The sequence below is a fragment of the Ornithorhynchus anatinus genome, unplaced genomic scaffold (assembly GCF_004115215.2).
Source record: "Ornithorhynchus anatinus isolate Pmale09 unplaced genomic scaffold, mOrnAna1.pri.v4 scaffold_264_arrow_ctg1, whole genome shotgun sequence".
Taxonomy (NCBI): Eukaryota; Metazoa; Chordata; class Mammalia; order Monotremata; family Ornithorhynchidae; genus Ornithorhynchus; species Ornithorhynchus anatinus.
In genome coordinates, this window is record NW_024396743.1 from 1,563,020 (window position 1) to 1,581,939 (window position 18,920).

The 18,920-nt window shown below is 61.1% G+C and overlaps 1 protein-coding gene across 5 annotated transcripts in view; it reads left to right on the forward strand.

Annotated features, from left to right (window-relative positions):
• Positions 1-18,920, forward strand: part of SEPTIN9 (septin 9) — a 106,649-nt gene that overhangs the window by 30,203 nt on the left and 57,526 nt on the right. For all 5 annotated transcript variants that reach the window (XM_029056815.2, XM_029056816.1, XM_029056814.1 and 2 more), the window contains one exon: positions 14,558-15,232. In XM_029056815.2, coding sequence (XP_028912648.1) covers positions 14,558-15,232 — 675 coding nt within the window. The remainder of the gene's footprint in view (positions 1-14,557; positions 15,233-18,920) is intronic.

Consider the following 18,920-nt stretch of genomic DNA (forward strand, 5'->3'; position numbering starts at 1 on the left):
TAACACATACCGTTTACCATTCCCGAGAAATAAAGGCGCTTGGGAAAGTACGAGTAAAACGAGAGGGCATGTCCCTGTCCTCAGTGAGCTTAAACTCCAAAGGGAGAGGTGGGCATAAAGGACTCTTAAGCAGCCGGCCTCATGTGTCTACCCGTCGTCACTGGTCCCAGAGACCCAGAGGTTTAGCCCCCCGCCGGTGTGGGAGAAAGAGGATGCCCCGACAAGCCCCTTGGAAGACAGATCCTCTGGGGAGAAGGGTTTCCGGACCCCAACGGGCTGCGGGGATCCGGTGTTCGGAGCCTGGTCCCTCCAGCCATCCCGGAGGGTGGGCTTGGAGCTTGGTGTTATAATAATAATAATAATGTTGGTATTTGTTAAGCGCTTACTATGTGCCGAGCACTGTTCTAAGCGCTGGGGTAGACACAAGGGAATCAGGTTGTCCCCACGTGGGGCTCACAGTCTTCATCCCCATTTTACAGATGAGGTAACTGAGGCACCGAGAAGTAAAGTGACTTGCCCAAAGTCACACAGCTGACAAATGGCCGAGCCGGGATTTGAACCCATGACCCAGTCGGTCTGGGGCCGATTACGATGGACAGTTGGGAGAAGCTTCAGCCTTCCCTTTCCCTGTCTTCCAGCCCCCTTGCAGGCAGAGGGGAAAGGGCTTCCCGTGGAGAAACCAGGAAAGTTCCAACCCTGTACTTATTGAGCACCTAGGGTGGGCGGAGCTGGGGACTGAGAGCTCGGAAGACATGTAGGAGAAGGCGGCACGATCCCCGCCCACGAGGCGCTTACAGTCTAGCTGTGAAGAGACCTAAAATAGCTTGTAAATAGGAGGAAGGAATACACAAATAGTGCAGTATGTCTGATGTCTACAGAAGCGCCGAGATGATGGTAGGGAGGATGTGACCACGAGGGGGCAAGAAAAATGAATCAGGAAAAGCCCCCGTGGAGGAGGTGGTAGTTTGGAAGGGTTTTGGGGGCGGGGAGAACTGCGGTCTGGCGGCTTGGAGGAGGAAGAGAGTTTTGGGCAGGAGGAAGGGCGAGAGCCAGGGCACGGAGCAAAGGCTCGAAATTTGAGAGAGGGCAAAGTTGAGCTTGAGAGGGAGCAGAATGTGAGCCGGGGTGCGGTGGGAGAAGAGAGTGGGTAGGGCCGGGGGGAGAGAGTTGAATGTGATGGGGAGACTGGCACGTTATGTATCTTTTGCATGTGTTTGCCTGTCTTAAGACCCACGAGGACATGCCAGAAAGCCAGTTTGTGTGGCCTACGGCCATGGCCAGGCCCTTCCTAGGATGACTGACTTGCTGGGGTCAAACAGAGGTCTCCTCGGGTCGTCCGGTGCCGGCGTCTTTGATGCGATGGGAGATGGTCGGCTTGGAGGGGTGGAGGTGGTCCTCCAATAAGCAGCCGGGTGACCCTGGCCCCTTCCCCCAAGCTCCCCGCCTTAGTGAGGTCGTGGCCCATGGGGATCCCGGTCCGGTCACCCTCCCCAGAGCCGGAACCACGGTGGTTCTCGTCCTGGACATGACCCCGGGCCACTTCGACCCCCACAGATCCCGGGCACCCGGGGGGCGGAGCGGCTGAACGACGGCATCCTGTGAATGCCGGGCAAGGCCAGGGCAGTGACGCCACCACGGGGAGCGGCGAGAGCGTGGCGGGATGCCAGGCTGGCGGGCGGGGACCGCAGCAGCCCTCGGGCGTCTCTCTCTCCCTGGCCAACGATTCGTCAGTTTCCCCAGAGAGGGGCCCGGCTGCCTTCAAGCCTACTGCGGTGTCCTGGAGACTGGGAGCTGGGTACTGTGTTACCTGGTGGATGACACCTTTCTCCAGTTCTCACACCTCACGCTTCCTGTCCCTGCCCCCGCTAGAGGGGCTGCTGAGGGGGCCCCAGTCCATCCTGGCTATTTGCTGAGCACCCTTGAGTGCCCAGCTTGGTCCTCAGGGTTAGAGAAGGTTCCACATTGGAAGTAACAGGAATAGTATTTATTGAGTGTTGACTGTGGGCAGGGCACTGGACTAAGAGGTGGGTTAGAGTACCCAAGTGGGAATTAGGCAGGGTCCCCTGTCCCTTGGGTGGGTGTTTTTGAGGGGACGGGGCATAGATATCACGCTGCCTCTATGACATCTTTGTCTTCTCCCAGCCCTTAAAGCCCACCTGGGACACTTTCCCTCCTCCCCCATCAATATCCATCATCTTCCCTGTAATATCCCAGCAGCCACCTCTGCGCCTTAATCATGATTATTATTATTATTATTGTGATTCTTGTATTACTGCTTACTGTGTGCCAAGCACTGTACTAAGCTCTGGGGTAAATTACGAGATTATCAGGTCAGACTCCCTGGCTCATGTGGTCCAAGTAGGAGGGAGAACAGGTCCTGAATTCCCGTTATACAGATGAGGAAACTGAGGCCCGAAGAAGTGCAGTGACTTCCCCAAGCCACACAGCAGGCAAGTGGCAAAGTTGGGTTGAGAACCTGGGTCCTGTCCCAGATCCGAGCTCTTTCCTCTAGACCACGCTGCTTCCCTTCGATAAAAACTACGGTCTATCTGTCACTTTATACCTTACCGTCTCCGGTTAGGTACTGTGAGCTCTGGGTGGGTTGGCACCGTATCTTTTACTTCCAGTGCTTAGGAGAGTACCCTCCCCCCAGAGGCTCTCCATGCCAACTGTTGACGTTGAGAAATGCCCCCCAGAGAGCCCAGCGCCATAATTAGACTGGGAGGCCCAAGTTGAACAAGGACCGTGCCCAACCTCCTCCTCCCAGCACCTAGTGAACGCCCACCAATTACCACCAACAGCTAATTTCTTGGGCAGTAAGCCCGGCCTTACTAGAGGTGAGACTGGCTCTCGAAGCAGCGGGCGGCGGGAACAGCCGGATTGGCACCATCTTTCCGATGTTCGGTGCGGTCAGGTTTTCGAAATGAGGAGCTTGGGGGCACGGGGGTTGGCAGGGCAACATAGGACGGAGCGGACGTTGGCTTGGGTTTGGGGCGAGTGGTCCGTCGGACTGCGGGGCTTCCTCGGCCCCTCCTGCGGGCGGAGCACGGAACGGTGCCAGGGAGAGTTTGGCAGCGGCAGCAGCGAGATGCCCTCCCCCTGCCCTCCGTCCCCAAGAGACGGTGGAGCCGGATCCCAGCTGGGCAAGGGAGATCCTCGGCACCTGCTCCGGGCCTCTTGGGAGGATTCCGGCCCCCGGCCGAACCCGCAGCTCCGCAGGCTGAGCTAAGGTGGGCCGGAGCCCCCTGACACGCAAGCCCCCCCTCTTTGCGCCCTCCCTACCCCACACACATCACTTGTCCTCTAAGTTGCTCACTTTCTCTGGGGGGTGGGCGGTGGGGGATGTGCTGCCGGAAGCTTCCGAAACCAGGCGAAGGGGAGGTGCCGCAGTCCGTCCCGGGGCTTACGCCCGCCCCGTGACCCGGGGCTCCCGTTCCTCTGACCAGATGAGAAGATGCAGTGCCGAGGACCCAAGGAGGCTGGGCAAGTCAAGGCAGCAGGCGTGGATTCTCCCGAGCAGAGGGAATGGCCGGGCCCCTCACACCTCTGCGGTCCAGTTCTCAGGTCTCCGATTGGCCTTGGGGGGGTGACCTGGCTGTGGCAGTCATACCTGCTTCAAGGGAGTCCCTGCCTGCCTGCCAGCCAGCCCTCCTTGTTCCCCCAGCCCCTCCCCTCAGGGTAAATAAGAAGGTGAACGAAAACTATGGAGGGACCCCCCCGGACTCTGGATTTCAGGCCCCAATTCCCCCACTGGGCGACCTGGGGGAGGGTCCCCATTCTCTCCGAGCCTATCTGTGCAGCTGTCACTCTTCACTCTTGTGGTCACCCCTGGGGTGGGATTGGGGGAGCACCCAGGGTCCACCCTCGCCCATCCTGCACGTGGCCTCGCCCCCTCCCGATACCCACCCTCTGATTTCCCAGCCCCTCAGTGGAGCTCGTGGCCCAAGAAGCCTGGCTCCGGGCCCCGACTCCCTGGGCTTGTGGGGCTGGCTTAGTCCCAATCCCAAGGACGAGAGGGAGAAGAGTCACCCTCCGGCCCCTGGCTGGACATCTTGGACACGGGGGTCTGAGCCCTGGGGTCCACGTGACCCGAGCGAGGACACGAATGAACCCCCCTGTCCGCAGTGTTACGTGATGGCGCCACCCACCCTAATGTAATGTGGAGACGGGAGTCCTCAGGGCCCAAGATCAGGGAGGGTGTGCCCTTCCTCCTCTCCCTGCCTCCCCCAGCCCCCAAACACACACATATTCCCTCTCTCCCTCTCTTTCCCTTTAATCCCCCTGTTCTTGGGCCACTTTTCTGCTGTGTGACCACGGGCAAATCACTTCACTTCTCAGGCCCTCAGCGACCTCCTCCGTAAAATGGGGATTAAGACTGTGAGCCCCATGTAGGACAGGGACTGAATCCAACTGATAAACTTTTATCTACCTCAGCACTTAGTACAATGCCTGGCACATAGGAAGCGCTTAACAAATACCATAAAAAATCAAAACAAAACCACCCCGTTCTCATTCCAGAACTTCTCCTTACTCGCCCCCCCGCCCCAGCAAAATCCCCAATCGCTTCCGCCGCCCGACCAGCCGGATGGAGGGTGGGTGGGCGGGCATGGAAAACCGCAGACCCGGGGCGGGGCGGGGCAGACCAGCTGGAAGCTGGGTGCGGGGCCACCGCCACCTGGGCCCTGGACCGGGGAGCTGCCGCGTGTGCCTGGGACACGTGTACCCAGGCCGCCCTTTGTGCTCTCTCTGCCCTCCCCGCCTCCTTGGCCGCCCTACCCCTCCCCTCCCGGGGTTCACTCCAGCAGATGTTGCTGGCCTGGGGCGCCCATTAAGGGGCCGCTGACCCAGGCCTTGTTAATTGGCTTGCTGAGAGCACAGGGGAAAAAGCGGGCTGGATTCCCACCCTCCCCGGAGCTGGATTCCAAAATCGACCCTCCGCCTGCCTTCCCGGGCCCCGGGGTCTGGAAGCGCAGCTCGGTTCCCGGCTGGCCACCTGGCCCATTGGGTCAGCGGGCAGCTCTCCTCCTCCAAAGACAGCATGTGGCTCCCTCAGCTCGTGTGGAAAAACTTTGCGGGCCAACGCCTTGGACCCGAGAGCGTCCGAAGGGAACTCCTCCTACCGCGCGGGCTGAGGGAGCCGGTGGGAGGTTGGCGTGTTTTCCTTTGGAAGATGGGGTGCTCCCGGCCCTTGGATCCGTGCCCGGGACAGGACACCCTGGGTTAGCCGGCGTTAACATTAGCTTGTGTGTGTGGAAAAGTGACTTGCAAATAGGTGCCTGCCTCTTTTTTCTTTTAAATAGTATTTCTTAAGCACCTACTCTATGCAAGGCACTGTACTAAGCTCTGGGGTAGGTACAAGCTCACAGTCCCTATCCCACATGGGGCTCCCAATCTTAATCCCCATTTTCCACTGAGGTACCTGAGGCACAGAGAAGTGAAGTGATTTGCCCAAGGTCATGCAGCAGACGAGTGGCAGAGGGGGTTTAGAATCCAGGTCTTCTGACCAGCAGCCTGGGAGACGGCCCGCGAGGGGTGCTAAACTTGATAGCTTCATTATTGGAGAGAGAAACCTTATTTCTGAAGGGCTAAGTCATATACAAGTCTTCCCCCATCTCTAAATTGTTTCAGTGTCTAATATCACCCACGTTATACTGGCAGTTCCTTGAGGGCAGGGTTTGTGTCGACTAACTCTACCGGACTCTCCCCCAAGGGCTTAGTCTAGTGCTCTGCACCCCAGAAGTAGAATGGGGGCAGGAGTCACGGCTGCCGACTCTGTTGTTCTTTCCCAAGTGTTTAGACCAGTGCTGTGCACGCAGCAGGATCTCAATCACTATTACCGACCGATTAGAAGAGTGTGATAACCGGTTCGCCGGCAGTCAAAATCAGTGATATTTATTGAGCACCGTACTAAGTGCCTGGGAGACTTTGGTGGTTCACCATCAGTCGATCAGTGGCATTTATTGAGCACCGTAACTCGACGCTTGGGGGAGTTGGGTGGGGGTAATAGACAAGATCAAGAGGCTTGCAAACCAGTGAGCAGGCAAAGCAGCCAACCCTCCCTGCCCAATTAGTGCTTTCCCCTTCCTCTGGGCTCTGACAGCGGAGCAAGGGTGATAGTAATCGTCGAAGTAGATGCAAGCTCAGAACTACCCAGGATGTGGAGATGGCCGGCCGAGGACACCCCCGAGGTCCTCGTCAGGAACTCCAGGTCAGACGGCTGCGGCGGGGCGTGGATGGGGCCCCCGTGTCGGTCCATCGGTAGACGGGACCTTTGCGTCACCGTGGGGCAGCGCGGCGCCGGACACATCTTAGCACGGTCTGTGGTTGGGCCTGGGGACCCTGGGGCGGACTCCCTGTAGCCTCCTGCCCACCAGGGCGCTCTCTGTGTCGTAGGGTACCACCGAAGCGTGGGATCTAGCCAGGGGTCCTCAGGGGAGCGGGTCGGGTCAGACCCGGCTCGCGTCGTAGCCAAACAGCGTCAAGACGACGGCGTGGCTGCGGAACTGGGCGGGTCGGGATTTAGCTAAGCACGCTGAGCCTTGACTCTCCCTCCGACAGTGATTTACGATTCCCCACAGGACTCTCTGGAGCTGGTGGGGCTGTAGAGTGGAAAGCGAGCGAGCACCTGGATGCAGAGGAGAACTGGGCGGGGAGGGAGGGGCCCAGAAAGTTCACACTCCGTTCCGCCTTCTCCCCGGCCTCCAGCCACGAGCGGCACCCAGTAGTCGGACAGGAGGAGCCTCTGGGATCAATTTTCCATTATTTCGGTGTCAGTTCAGCACCAGCTGTGTGGGCCGAGCACCGGGGTGGGTACAGGACAGTCAGATGGGACCCGGTCCCAGCCCCACCCGGGGCTCAACGTCTAAGAGGGAACGAGGACGGGTAACTTATCCTCAATTCACAGATGAGGAAACTGAGGCCCAGAGAGGCCAAGTGACCTGCCTGAAGTCCCACAGCGGTCCAGTGGCAGAGGCGGGACTGGAATCCAGATTTGCGGCCTCTGGGCCCCAGCCTCTTCCCCGCAGGTCCCCCTGCCTCCATCCGGACCCTGACTTGAGTCTTTCTTGCCAGTGGTCTGATTTCACCTTGGGTGTCGCCCCTTTGCCCGTTCGCTCAAATATTATTATTAAGCACTTAACCCTGTGTCAGGCGCTGTACAAATGCTGGGGTAGATGCGAGCAAATCAGGTTGGACACAATCCCTGTGTCATGTGGGGCTCAGAGTCTCACTTCCTATTTTCCAGATGAGATAACTGCGGCCGAGAGAAGTGAAGTGACTTGTCCCAGGTCACGTGGCAGACAAGTAGCAGAGCCGGGATTAGAACCCACAACCTTCTGACTCGGGCTCAATCCGCTACGCCACGCTGCTTCTCGAATGACAGAGGTGTTTCGAGGAAGCCTCCCCCTCCAGGCCCTCCGGGAGGGGGCCCGGCGTGCCTGGGTGGGGATTGGGGAGGGGTCCAGGGGAGGGTGGGGGGTGGCGGCGGGCCGTCCCGGCTGGGGCGGAACCCGGCAGCGCCAGGGAAGGTGGGAGTCTGGCCCCTGGGCGGGCTCCTCTGCCGGGGTCAGTGATGATTGGCAGGGCCTCAGCTGGGAAGGGCCCAGGCCCGGGTCAGAGGTTATCAGTAGCCGAGAAAGGAACTCCTCTGGGCGGTGGGAGGAGACCCTTGGAAGAAGCTGAAGGGGGGAGCTGGGGGAGACCCAGAGAATGAATGAGCACCCACCGGGAAATACCACGGAGAACGGGGCGGCTCAGAATAGTTTAGTCTAACACGGTGCCTGTTCCTCACGGGTGAGGGCAGACCGCTACTGAGAAGGATTCTTCCCGAGGATGCCTCCAATGGGAAGAGAAGCAACGTGGCCAAGTGGATAGAGCCCGGGCCTGGGAGCCAGAAAGATCCAAGTTCTAATCCCGGCTTCGCCGCCTGTCCGCTGTGTGGCCTAGGGCAAGTCGCTTCTCTGGGCCTCACTTCCCTCCTCCGTAAAATGGGGATTAAGACTGGGAGCCCCCATGTGGGACACAGACTGTTTCCAACCTGATGATCTCGTACCTGCCCCAGGGCTTATTAGTGTCTGGCACATGATAAACGCGTAACAGATACCATAAAAAAAATCGGGCCGGGCTGGTCAGGGGTCTCTTTCAACTCTCCCCACCCCCAGTGAGCATTCAGAAGGGCAGAGCAGGCTTCGGGACACGGCCCCCAAGCCGGCTCTCGCGGGCCCAGAAGGGATCAGGATTAATCTGTGGACAGGCGGTCCGTGATGGGTCACCGGAGGGAAAGCCAGGGAGGGGAGGGGATGCAGGTGGATGGGCTCCTAGCCAAGGTGGGCAATGTCTGGACAGCCGCCATACATCCTGTTGCCCTGGGGACAGACGACTGGGTCGGAAGGGCCATTGACATAACCTGTAGGGTGATTAGGTTATGTTGATCAGTCATATTGACTGAGCACCTACTGGGTGCCGAGCACCGTACTGGGCGCTCGGCAGAGTCCAAGAGCATTAGGAGACAGTATCCCAGTCCTTACGGATCTTCCAGTCTCCTGGTTGCAGAGCACTGGGCTAAGCGCTTGGGTGAGTTCAGTAATAATAATGTTGGTATTTGTTAAGCGCTTACTATGTGCCGAGCACTGTTCTAAACGCTGGGGTAGACATAGGGGAATCAGGTTGTCCCTCGTGGGGCTCACAGTCTTAATCCCCATTTTACAGATGAGAGAACTGAGGCACAGAGAAGTTAAGTGACTTGCCCACAGTCACACAGTACCGTCAGTAGGCCCCATCCCTGCCCTTGAGATGCTTGTCGCGTAGGGGAGTTGATCAAACTAGGGCTGCGTCTTTGTCGGTGTCCATCTGGAGGTGTGCAGGGCGGGCAGGAGCCCCACCCGGGCACCCCCAATCCCCGTGCCCTTCCTTGGGGTCTGGGTAGAGGAGAGGGGTGGGGCACGGAGCGGGAACCTGGAAGGAGCCTTAAACCCGGCCCGCCTCTCGGACTCCAGGGGCGGAGAGCCGGCCCACCCTCCCGGTCCCGCTCTGACCTAGGGCGAACTCTGGCCGCCCGGGATCACCCCCTCTGTAATTAAGCCCAAGTCCATCTGCCGGCCCTCCTGGGGCCACAGAGTCCCAGCTGCCTCCTCCCCTGGGTTCCGGGTAGTTGATGGCGGGGCCTCCGTCGGCACCGGATGCCCCTGATATTTGACTCCTCACCTTTTGGGGGACGGGACGGGGATGGGGGCGGTTGTTTTCTTCACAATATCCTCCTGTCTACTGCCTCTGCTCTGGGAGGGGAAACTGACAGTGGGAGAATTCGGACCCTTATTTAAAAAAAAAAAAAGCCAGAGCTAAAGCAGCTGAGAGTACCATATTGATTAGACAACGAAGCCAGCCCCAAAGTGAAGGAACTTGGGGAAGAGCTGAGAGCTTTTCGGTTCAGAGGCTAAGACTGAAATGCAGGGGATTGGCTTGAAGTTGGAAGGAGGAAGGGTGGTGTTTTATAATGTGTCAGCGAGGCCTAGTGGAAAGAGCCCGGGGCCGAGAGCCAGGACACCTGGATACTCAGCTTCCCAGCGAGTTCGTTTCCTCAGCTGGGAAATGAGAACGAAACCTGCTCTCCCACCTGGCTAGGTCTGGGAGTCTTTTCTGGGACAGAGACTTGGTTCTGATCTGATGATCTTGTACCTACCCCTGGTGCTTAGCACAGGGCTTGGCACGTAGTAAGCACTCAATACCGTCGTCATTATCAGTTCTCTGCGGAGGCCCGGCCGACGCTTCGGGGAAAGGGCTACGCTTGTCAGGCTTCCCCGGAACTTGCCAGAAATGGCCTCGGATCAGACAGTGCGTTTTGGTGTCCGGGGTCTGGGGAAGCAGGCGTTTCTGGGAGCGATGGTCTCTGGGTGACGGTTCCTAAATCCATCAGTCTGTCGTATTTATTGAGTGATTATCATGTGCAGGGCACTGTATCGAGCGCTTGGGAGAGTACCACACAACAATATCTTCATGGGGCCTGGGTGCCGAGTGGCGGCTGATGCCCCGATCCCGACTCCCTGGGGGGCTGTTTCCGCCGGCCGAGCCAAAGGTCACGTGTTGACAGGCGCTGGCGAGAGGATGGGCTGCAACAGGGTCATCTTGGAGGCCGGAGTGAAGCAACTGGCTCGGGGGGCGGGGGGAGTGTTCATTTGCAGAGTCTGTAGGAAGGTGACCCCCTTCAGGGGATGTGTGAACGTATATGTAATTTATTTATCATATCTGTAATTTACTTATATTAATGTCTGTCTCCCTCTCTAGACTGTGAGCTCACTGTTAGCATATGGGGACCTAGCAACTCTGATATATCGTATTCTCCCAAATGCTTAGTACAGTGCTCTGAACACAATAAGTGCTCAGTAAGTATGACGAATTGATTGAGGAAGGGAGTGACTGAGTTTGTGGTGTGGACTTCTCCCTGACCCGGTCAGCCTCCCCAGCAAGGTATTGCAGTCATCCTCTGGACGGGGGGGACCAAGAGGTCAGGATCCATCCAACATCTTAGAAAATTGGCGAAAATGACCAGGCAAGACCCCCTTCTGGGCCCCCTCCCACCCAACTTCCAGCTAGTCTCCAAAGAGTAAGTCCCATCGCCTGACAGATTTATAGTCAGTCAGTGACCGAATGAATCGGCAGGAAGGCGAAGTTGGGGTGGTGGGCAGGCTGGTAAATTTATTCTTAACTGCAAAGCTATCTGCAGGGTTTTCAGGCAGACATTGAATACTGCTATGCATCTCCTGGCCTTTCTGTGGCTAAGCAGGCATTTTGGAGTCCAGTTGGGGGCTTGTGGGTCTCCTTCTGCACCTGAAATCAGATTTGGGGTTCCATCTGTGACCAAGAAAGGAGAGCAGCTTTTCTGGTTCCCCAGGTGACCAGGAGACCCTCTGGGGTTTCTCAGGGTTCTTCTGGAAAATCGTCACAGAGGCTCTGCTTTCTCGTTCCTGTCTCACCGGCAGCACAGAATCTCACTCTCCCATAAGGTAGCGAGGAGAATCCTCCCTTCCGGCGCTTGCAAATATTCCATGGTCGAATACTTTCTCGCCTCACCCCGCCACCCCCTCTGACCCCCCGGGCGAGTCAGGTGGTCCGAGGCCTCGGTCACCTCATAAATAACGAAACTGAAATGTACTGGTCCCAGGGAATCTAGTCTGGGCCGGAGGAGAGCCCGGTTTCCAGATGGTTCTTGCCTTTGTTTACCCTGGGCCGGTGGTGCCGGTGATTCCCAGCACTCGGCGACCTGAAGTGGCGTGTCTTTCGGATGCCAAAATGAAGCAGGGTTTCGGATTTGCGTGGGGCTGAGCCCGGCACTCTGGGAGGAGCAATCAAGGGGACGGAGGGAGGGAGGGAAGAAGGGCAGAGGGAAGGAGAGCAGAGATGCGGTCTCTGGGCAAGGTTGCTTGCCGGCCCGACCTCGCTACTCTCCTGTCACGGGGTCAGCTCCAGGCTCACTTCCTGGCATATGCTCTGGACCCCTGGGCAGAGGGCAGGCCCGAGCTGAGCGGCGGGAAGGGGGTCGGGGTTGCGGGCAGAGGAATGCTTTCTTGACACTGCCTTGTCCCACTGGTCCCGTGCCATCCTTCAAAATACGGAGTTGCAGACGCTACCGAGTCTAGAGTCGGGGACTTCTGTCGAGGTCCCGGGCTGGCCGAGAACCGGACCGGAGCGGGGCCGCCTCCCGAAGTCCCGGGCTGTTCGAGAACCGGGACCTGAGCCGGGGCCTTCTGCCCAAGGCTGGAGATCCTGGGCTGGCTTGGAGCGGATCCCCCGCTCCCACCCCCGTGCCTGTATCCAGGCCTTCCCGGTGGCCTTGCTTTGGATTGAACTTTATCGAGCTCTCGCTTCCCCGAAGGAAGCCGGGAGCCGCCGGGAGCCGGGCCCGAGAGGGGCACGCGCTGTTTGCCGACTTCCCTTTGCCTGGCTTTCTTCGGCTTCAGCTATTTTTAAGTCCTCTCGTTTTCTCTTTTGGACCGGTTGGCTTCCTGAAAGCCTTCGCTCTTCCTCCGTCCCTCCACTCCCCCCACCGGCCCCCCGCCCTCCGCCCGGCTCCTCAGAGCGCCCTGGCCTAGGGAAGACTTTCAACAAACAGAGGGAGATAGGCACAAGGGAAGGCCGAGGAGGACGGAAAGGGGGTGGAGACAGAGCAGGCAATCCTTCCAATCAGGCTGGGAGCTCCTCGTGGGCCAGGGCCCGTGTCCCACGGGATAACCTAGATTCAACTCCAGCACTTAGCAAGGCCCCTACTAAATGTTTCACCAGGTGGTGATGAAATGTTCCAAGCCTGTTAGGGGCCTCCAGCTGTGGGTGTATCCACTGAGGACTGAAGATGAGGAAACCCAGAGGCTTAGACTTGATCCTCCGCGTCCTCTCCGTCGTTTGAGAACCCAATGGGCACCGAGCCCTGTACCAGGCCCTTGGGAGCACGCACGTCTTCTGCTTCGTACGATCCCAGGTGCCCCGTACGGTGCTCCGCATTCCGTGTCCTCCATACGATAAAAGCAGGAGACTCCGCTCCAGACCTTGAGGAGTGGACGGTTCAGGGCAGGAGACAGGAAGGCCTGGGTTGTGTCTGTACAGTAAACATAAGAACTAGGGGAGAGAGGGAGAGAACACACACGAACTGGTGAAAACAAAAGTAAGCCAAAAAGGAATAAATAAACGGAATAAATAAATAGAGCACAATGGAATAAATAGGCAGATATACACATGAACGATGAAGGTGGCTTACGATTGCTCAGGAAAGGGATTTGGGAGACCTGGGTTCTAAACCCAGCTCTCCCATCGGCCTGCTGTACGTCCTCGGGTAAGTCACTTCACCTCCCTGGTCCTCTGTTTCCTCACTTGGAAAATGAGAGAAGAGAGATTGTGAGCCCCCTCATGTGGGGCAGGGCTAGCCTCGTGTCTACCCTAGCACTCAGCACACAGTAGGTGCTTAATAAATGCGGTAATGACACTGTGGGATGGTGTACCTGGGGAGGTGAGGATTAGTCAGGGAAGGCCTCCTGGCAGGTGTGACTTTTTTGGAGGCTTCAAAAATGTGGGCGTTGGGCATTGAGTGATTCAAGTGGGGATTGGGGAGAGTTCCAGGCAGGGGGCAGAGCGGAGTATCGTCGGTTCTCCGGTCATGCGGGGGTCAGGTTTCCGATGAACGAACCCCGTGGAGAAGAGCCGCCCCGTGGCCCCCGTGCCTCATCCGCCCAGTTGTGCGTGTGGTGGCTTCTCATCACGCCCCATACCCAGAGGAGACCCACACGGGCCGTGCGCTGGCCTGGGGGAGACCCGAGCGGGCGGATGCGGGTTGAGCTGGGGCAGGATGGGATAGAGGAGGAGGTGGATGGCCGGGAGCCCCGGGGCCAAGGGTTCCGATGGACATGGAGAGGCTGTTTGGGAGTGGAGGTGGTGGTGTCCACGGGCCTGGAAGCCCTGAGAAGGGTAGCTGAAGGAGGGTTTAGTATCTCCTGCCCCCCACAACCCCAAGAGACCCTTTGCTGCCCACAGTGCGGTAGCCCCTGTGTTGACCACCCCCCACCACCCCCAGCCCAGAGCGGGACCATGGTGGCGGTCTCCTCTGTCCTCCGGGTAAGCCAGTATGGCCGGATGCTCTCTGCTGAGTTTCCCAGTGGTGGCCGCCAGCCTCTTCTCCCAGGCATCGCCCCCAAACCCCCTCCTGTCGCCGCCGCTCTGCGCCGTCCTTGCTTGGGGAGGGGCGGGTTACCTCGTGGGGGGAGGACCCAAGGTGCATTTGGCGGGAGCCGTGGCTGCCGGGCTCCCACCGTGTGGGTGGAGCTGGGCCAAATGGCAGCCGCCACTTGTCGTCACAGAGAGTGGCCACCACGCGCCCCCGATGTGTGCCGGGGTCGGGCTGGTCCCTACCCCTCGGTGCACAGAAGCGGACCTCCTCCTCCCCTCCGGCCCCCCCGGGGCCTCGGCGATAGTCATGGCGGTGGGCTCGGGTGCCAAGCGGCAGGTGGCCGAGGGAAGGGCGGGATGCTGCCCGTAGAGAACGCAGCGTCTCCACTGGCGTGTGGGGTGGTCCTGTAGGGGCACTGAGGGAAAGTCAGGGATGGGGAGGGGAGAGTCAGAAGTGTGGGATAGTCCTCGTCGGGTCACTCGGGGAGAGAGTCGGAGATGGAGACGGGAGAGCTGAGAGCGTGGGATGAGCCGTGCTGGGTCACTGGGGGGAGAGTCGGGGACGAAGAGAAGAGAGGCGGGGGTGTCGGGCGGTCCGTGTTGGATCAGGTGAGGGAGCCAAGGGTGTCAGAGGGGCCACATTAGGGTGGGAAGAGTCAGAGACCGAGAGGTGTTGAAGGGTCAGTGGTAGATTACCGCAGGGAGGAGAGTCGGGCGGGGAGAGTCAGAGATGCTGGATGGTCCCTCCTGGGTCATGGGAGGAGAGAGTTAGGCGTGAAGAGGGGAGAGTCGGGTATTGTGCGGCCTGTGTCGGGTCACCTCAGGGACAGTCGGGGACGGAGAGGGGAAAGTCTGGGAAGGGTCCGGGCCCCGCACTGACCTGCCCTCCCCCTTCTGCTGTCCTGTGTTCCAGCCCTGAAGAGGTCCTTTGAGGTCGAGGAGGTCGAGGCCCCCAACTCGTCCAGCCTGCCGCGGCGGACCCAGCCCCCCCTGCTGCGCACGGCCGTCGCCAGCTCCACGCACAAGTTCCAGGACCCGGGCGCCAAGCCCCCCGCCGAGCCCCTCGGCCGCCATGTGGACGTCCCCCATCAGAGGTCCCCCAAGGCGGCGCTGAGGCGGGTTGAGCCGCCCGGGCCCAAGTCCGCCGAGCCCGTGTCCCGGCGGACAGAGATCTCCATCGACATCTCCTCCAAGCAGGTGGAGGGCGCCGGTAGTGCCAGCCTGTCCCGCTTCGGCCTCAAGCGCGCCGAGGCGCCGGGACACCGGACGCCGGAGCCGCCCCCCCGCAGGACGGAGATCACCCTCGTCAAGGCTTCGGAGCTGCCGGGGCCACGCAGGATGGATGCCCCGGCCTCCAAGATCCCCGAACCGCTGCCGCCGTCGCGCAAGCCCGAGGCCGCCGACGGGGCCGCCAGGAGGGCCGAGGCCCAGGCCCCGGCCCCGAAGCCGTCACCCCTGCCGCCGGAGGGCCCCGCCCCGCCCGGACGTACGGCGGAGAACTCAGACCCCGGCCCTACCGCGCCGTCTCAGCCCGAACTCAAGCCCCAGGCGCCCGTGGAGCCCGAGGCGCTGCCCAAGCGTCACGAGGGTGAGTAGCGGGGACTGGGGCGGGAGGCGGGGTCGAGCGGATAGAGGCAGGGCTGGCTGTGGGGGGCCGCCGGTGGCGCCCCAAGAGAGGGGACGGCGGCACGAGGCTGATGGTCAGGGGACTCGGGTTCTGGTCCTGGCCCGCTGGGCAACCCTGGCCCGTGCGTTTCTCCTCTCCGGGCCTGCTGTCAAATGGGGAGAAGATCCCTGTCTCCCCATCTCCCTGGGTGAGGTGGGGGGCCGTGTTCCATCCTATAGTTCCCCTGTTCTGTGGCCTGGCGCTCGGCACGATGCCGGTCCCGGAGTAAGGGTTGAAGGGAAGGCACCGGTCGCCGATTGTTTATTATCGTTGTTATCGATCGGGCCGCAAGCGTGTCCTGACTTTGGGTGCCGTTCGAACCGGGTCTGGGCAGCTCTGGGATGCCTTGCGGGCCCCGGGGCCTGAGTTGCAGGGGTGGAAGCTAGGTGGGAAGCAGGCTCGGAGCATCGAGAGGAGCTCTCCCCACTCCCTCCAGCCACTCCCCCAATTTGAATGGAGGTCCAGAAGGCTAGCATGCCGTTCCCCTTCCTCACCCAGGTCCCGCAGGGTCTTCTCTGGCCCGTTAAGTCTCCAGGGCCTCGAACTCTGCTCTGCCCTGCATCCCCTGCCACCTGCCCTCCCCGCAACAGGTCCCTTCCAGAATCTCCGAGGCTTCCCGTGACTTCCCGTCCTGTCCCTTCCAGCCCTCGAGGCCAGCACTGGTCACATGGGACCACGGGCGTCCTTGTGTCCCTGAGTAGAAGCCCGGAGGTAGGGGATTCCCAGCAAGTGCAGGGGGTCGGGGGCACAGCTTCCTCCCTATAAGCGGCTCTCATGGGCCGCGGCCCGGGTTACGTTCTGGGTGGATTTCACCTCCCTTCGGCGGCGGTGGCTGTGGCAGAGTTGTCAGCCCGGCTCGGTCTGCTGGGATGCGGTCCCACCGCCCCACCCTCAAGGGCCAGTGACCACTCCTGGGGCAGGGGAGTTGGGGAGTTGGCTCGAGACCGTGGCCCGGGCCTTCGTCTTCTCCCCTCACCCTCCTCCAGGTCATGTCGGCCCCGTCCCCCTTCCACCACCCCCCGCCACCTCGAAACGCCCTTTGGCCCACACAGCCCCATCGCCGGCATCAGCGTTGGGACGGGCCGAGCTCCTGGTTACAGAGCGACGGTGATGGGCGTCTGTCACGGGCCGACCGTGTGCGGCGCTGTACCGGACTCTGGGAAGGTGGTACCCAGAGGGGAGAGAGGCCCTGGCCCCCAAGGGACTCCCAGTCCAAATGTAAACCGGGGAGGAGGAAAGAGGAGGTTAAAAACATAAACGTCAGGGGCGACGATCAATACAGAGCGCCACCGTGTCGGGAGGAGGGAGCGGGGGCGGTGGTACTTGGGTGGTGCGGCGTGGTGGGTCGGGGATGGAGCGCCGCCTTCAGGGTGCACCGTCCCTGACCTCGAGGAGTTTATAGCGTCTCCTTCCCGTGGACGGACCTTCCCTGGGTGGGCCGCTTCCTCGGCTGCTGCTTGGGCCCTGCCTCCTCTCCCCCGGGAGGGGAATCGGCTCCTCCCGGCCCTCGGCTACCTGGCGCGCGGGGATCTGGGCCCCCCTCTGGCCTGCTTGCCTGCCTCTGTGTCTCTGCTTTACGGTGGGCTCGTGGGGCTGCTGCTGGGTCCTGACTCTGGGGAGCGGCAAGATGGGGGGCCCGGAGAATGGGGACGACCCCCAACCCAACCCCGTCCTTCCTTTCTTAAGACTCCACATCTCCACATCCTCATTTACCCAGCCTGTCCCCCCAACAGCCCGCCAGGAAAGTGGGCACCTCTCCTGTCCCCGTTCCTCCCCGGGGGCTACTGGCCCCCCCCCCCCAGGCCCTCAGAGAGATCCCTCCTGGGAACTTGGAGCCCGACCAACCCCGGGGAGCCCGACTCCAAGGGGCTGCCCCGTCTCTGGGCTCCGGGCGCCGCCAGCCCACGCAGGCTGAGCCAAACTTCCTTATAAGGCGGCGTCTTCCGAACTCCTGGCTCCCCGGACCGGCCGCTCTGTTATCTCCGGACGGCCGGGAGACGCGGCGGGCGTGGAGGCGGCCTCTTCTGCCTTCTCCCCTCCGGGCGCCGCCCGGTGACCAGTGACCGGGCCAAGCTTGGGGCTGGGAGACTCTGGGCTGGTGGCTCGGGCAGCCCCTAGGGCTCCCGCCTCCACCTCACCGCCCGGCCCCGGCGCTGTACCGCTCGCCCCCGGCGCTGTACCGCTTGCCCGCGGGCTGGGGGACCCTCAGCAGGGTGGGCCCGACGCCCTGGGCACCCCCGAGGGTCGTCAGGCATGCCGGTGTCATCTGGGCCGGCGTAGTCTCACGAGGGGCCCCGGGGATCCTATCCCCGAGCCCCGTGCGGAACAGGGACCGGGGTCAGATATTGCCCCCTCCCGAGGGCTTAATGCAGTGCTCTGCACACAGTGACCGCTCAGTAAATACCACTGATTGATTGTTCATCCCGGAACCACCCCAGTGCCTGGCCCGTGGGGACGTTTTGAGGAAATGTCGCCTGCGACGTCCTCCCCTGCCAGGGCCCAGTCTGCCCTGCTAGCAGCTCCAGCTCCTGTGCTCGGGGAAACGCGGGGAGGGATGGCTTAGCTGGCACCACCCGGCAGCCGTGGCGGGTGGTCAGCGGCAGCCAGAGTCCAAACGAGGAAACCCTGGTCATCGTCGGCCCCTTGCCCCATTCCCTCTGATTCCCCCCCACCACACCAAATCTCAGCTGTCTGCAAAGGCCCGGGGCTTTGTGGGCACAGCTAGGGGTACAGTCCAAACCGCGGCCGTCACAATGCCCCGCTGTCCAGCGCCTGCTCCCCCCCGCCCCTGACAGCCGGACCGGCAGACTCAGACAAAAGGGACTTTGAGGAGGAGGGAGCCGCCCTCGCATTCCATCCCAAATCTCCCCGAGGGGGTCGGGGGGCCGTGGCGGGGGGTACCTCCTCCCCCAGCTCCTCCTCCTCCTCCTCCCGCAGCCTTCTCCACCCCCGGCGGTGTGGTGCCCGGCTTGGACCTCGCCCTGGGCGATCGGCGGGTGGGCATCGGACCTGGGTGGGGCGGAGTTTCCAGGCTGACAGAGGGTCGGAGTTGGGGGTGGTTGGAAGGGGGGAGGCCGGGGGGCCCATCCGGGGCCAGACCCGCCCCGCTCCGAGCCAGGCCAGCCCTGCCCCTCTAAGTGGGCACCGGGGGAGGGGGCGGAGAGCGTGTCCACGTAGCTCTCCTGATGGGCGCGGTGGGAAGCCGGAAGCCCCTAAGCTGACCGTGGCATTCTTCGGGCTGGGCAGAGGCCAACTCTGACTCGGCCACCGTGGGGGTCTACGCTTCCCCTGCCAGTCAGCTAACGGTCAGGATGCCCGCAGGCCCGGCTGCCTTGCGCAACACCCGGGGGGTTTCTCGACTTCTGGGACAACCACCCGCCGGTGGAGGAAGAGGGGCACGAGCTGCGGTCACTTTGGCCGCCGGCGGGACCCGTCCGACGCCCGTATGAGCTTCACGATGGGCCGCCTCCGCCCACCGGCTCGCTTGTCGGTCAGTCGGTGATATTTATTAAGTGCTTGTTGAGCGCAGAGCACTGTACTAAGTGCTTGGGAGCGTCTAAATAATCTAACAGACACGTTCTCTGCTCAAAACGAGCTGCAGTCTAGAGGG